Genomic DNA, 1,889 nt, shown 5'->3' on the forward strand with positions numbered 1-1,889 from the left:
CATACATTACAGCTATACTGTACCACCTAACCGACCTTCATCCACGCTTTGAATCCAGCTATAGAACACAGTACGCGAGTGGCAGTGGCTTGCTCAGCAGAGGTCTTCTCTTTGTCTTTCTCCAATAGTTTGGTAACCCGCTCGTGGTCGTTGCGTATGCGCGCACTCAGGACTTTATTCCACGCCACACGCCTTACACACTGCGATGAAGGGGTTATAATGGGCATTTATATGATTATATTTGTGTATCTTGAAATATATATGTGGCTGCAAGGACACGATATGTACTCGTATATGCAGGTGTAACGTGATTGAGAATGTATTTAGAAGTATAGGGACACTTTGGGGGTTTAGCAGTAAATAACAGGTTTACAAGCATATGCCTCTATACATAGGGACTATGAGGATTGAAAAGTAAATAAAACCAGATTTACCAACACATGCCTCTATGCATATGGACTACGAAAAATAAACCAAGTTTTAAGGAACAAATATCTATACATAGACTTTGGGGGGTAACAGTAAATGAACCAAGTATACAAACACATGCCTCTATACATAGACTTTGGGCCCTTGGGGGATCAACAGTAGTAGTCCAGGCTTAAAAACAAAAACCTCAATTAATAGACTTTGGGGGTTTAGCAACAAATATAACAGGGTTGAAAGCACATACCTCTATACAAAACGACTATGAGGATTGAACAGCAAACAAAGCAGGTTTGGTAAAAACCTCTACACATAGACTTTGGGGGTTCAACAGTAATAATCCAGGCTTGAAAATAGAAACCTCTTGACATAGACTTTTGGTGTTTAGCAGGAAATAAAATAAGTTTGAAGCACATACCTCTATACATAAGAACTATGAGGATCAAACAGTAAATAAACCAGGTTGAAAACCACATGCCTCTATTCATAGATTTCGGGGGTTTATGCAGCAAACAAAGCAGAGTTAAACACATATGCATCTATACATAGAGACGACGGGGACTTAACAGTTAATAAACCAGGTTTAGAAGCCCATACCTGTATACATAGACATTGGGGGTTCCGCAGTAAATATCCCAGGTTTAGAAACACACATCTCTATACATAGATGTTGGGGGCTTCACAGTAAATAAACCAGGTTTAGAAACACATACCTCTTTACATAGACCTTGGGGGGTCTACAGTAAATAAAACAGCGTTAGAAACACATACCTCTACACATAGAGACTGCATCCCCAGGCGAGGCCCCCCGGCACCTGAGCACGAGAAAAACACTCAATGAGATCCCCACAACCACGTGATAGTTTGCGTACTTTACATTTTGGTTGTTTGTAGAGTATTGCATAAAATTGTGGCGACCAATTTGGACAGAACGTGCCACCAACGAGCTTAAGATACAGTAATCCGATTGACCATAAGCAGCCGATCAACTTCACTTAGAGCGGCACAAAAGCACAAAGACATCCAAAAGATTACGACATTTTGATGATCCCTACAGACTCCCGAGCAATCAACGTCTACGATTAAATGGCTATACCACAACCGATTCATATTCTCAAAAGTCAGCACAGATATACATATATATATATAGTGTGGCAAAGGCGCACAGGCTCATATACTTTAGCGACAATTGCGGGGTAACATCACTTAACTCAACAGCAAACAAGACAAAGAGTCCTATGCACAACCACAAGGACACACTGATCATGAACTGGGCAACTGAAACACATTGTCACACACTATCACACTCGACTACAATACATATCACCACACATAAAAATTGCGATCCGTTTTCTCATGCATGAAGATCTCTGCAAAACGTTCTTCAATAAATCAAATACTCACCCTGACACATTTCGAATATTTTACTCGCAAACTTCTTGTTCACCCGGCGATAGAATGCA

General features: G+C 40.6%; 1 protein-coding gene across 1 annotated transcript; it reads right to left on the bottom strand.

The window, feature by feature from the left end:
- Nucleotides 1-26: 26 nt before the first annotated feature.
- On the bottom strand, nt 27-200 carry SARC_15009 (hypothetical protein; the record flags this gene model as incomplete). Its single annotated transcript, XM_014290858.1, has 1 exon — nt 27-200. A coding segment is annotated over one exon (174 nt), but the record flags the coding sequence as incomplete, so codon positions are not given.
- Between the last annotated feature and the right edge of the window lie 1,689 nt (nt 201-1,889).

The sequence above is a fragment of the Sphaeroforma arctica genome (assembly GCF_001186125.1).
Source record: "Sphaeroforma arctica JP610 unplaced genomic scaffold supercont1.5463, whole genome shotgun sequence".
Classification (NCBI taxonomy): domain Eukaryota; class Ichthyosporea; order Ichthyophonida; genus Sphaeroforma; species Sphaeroforma arctica.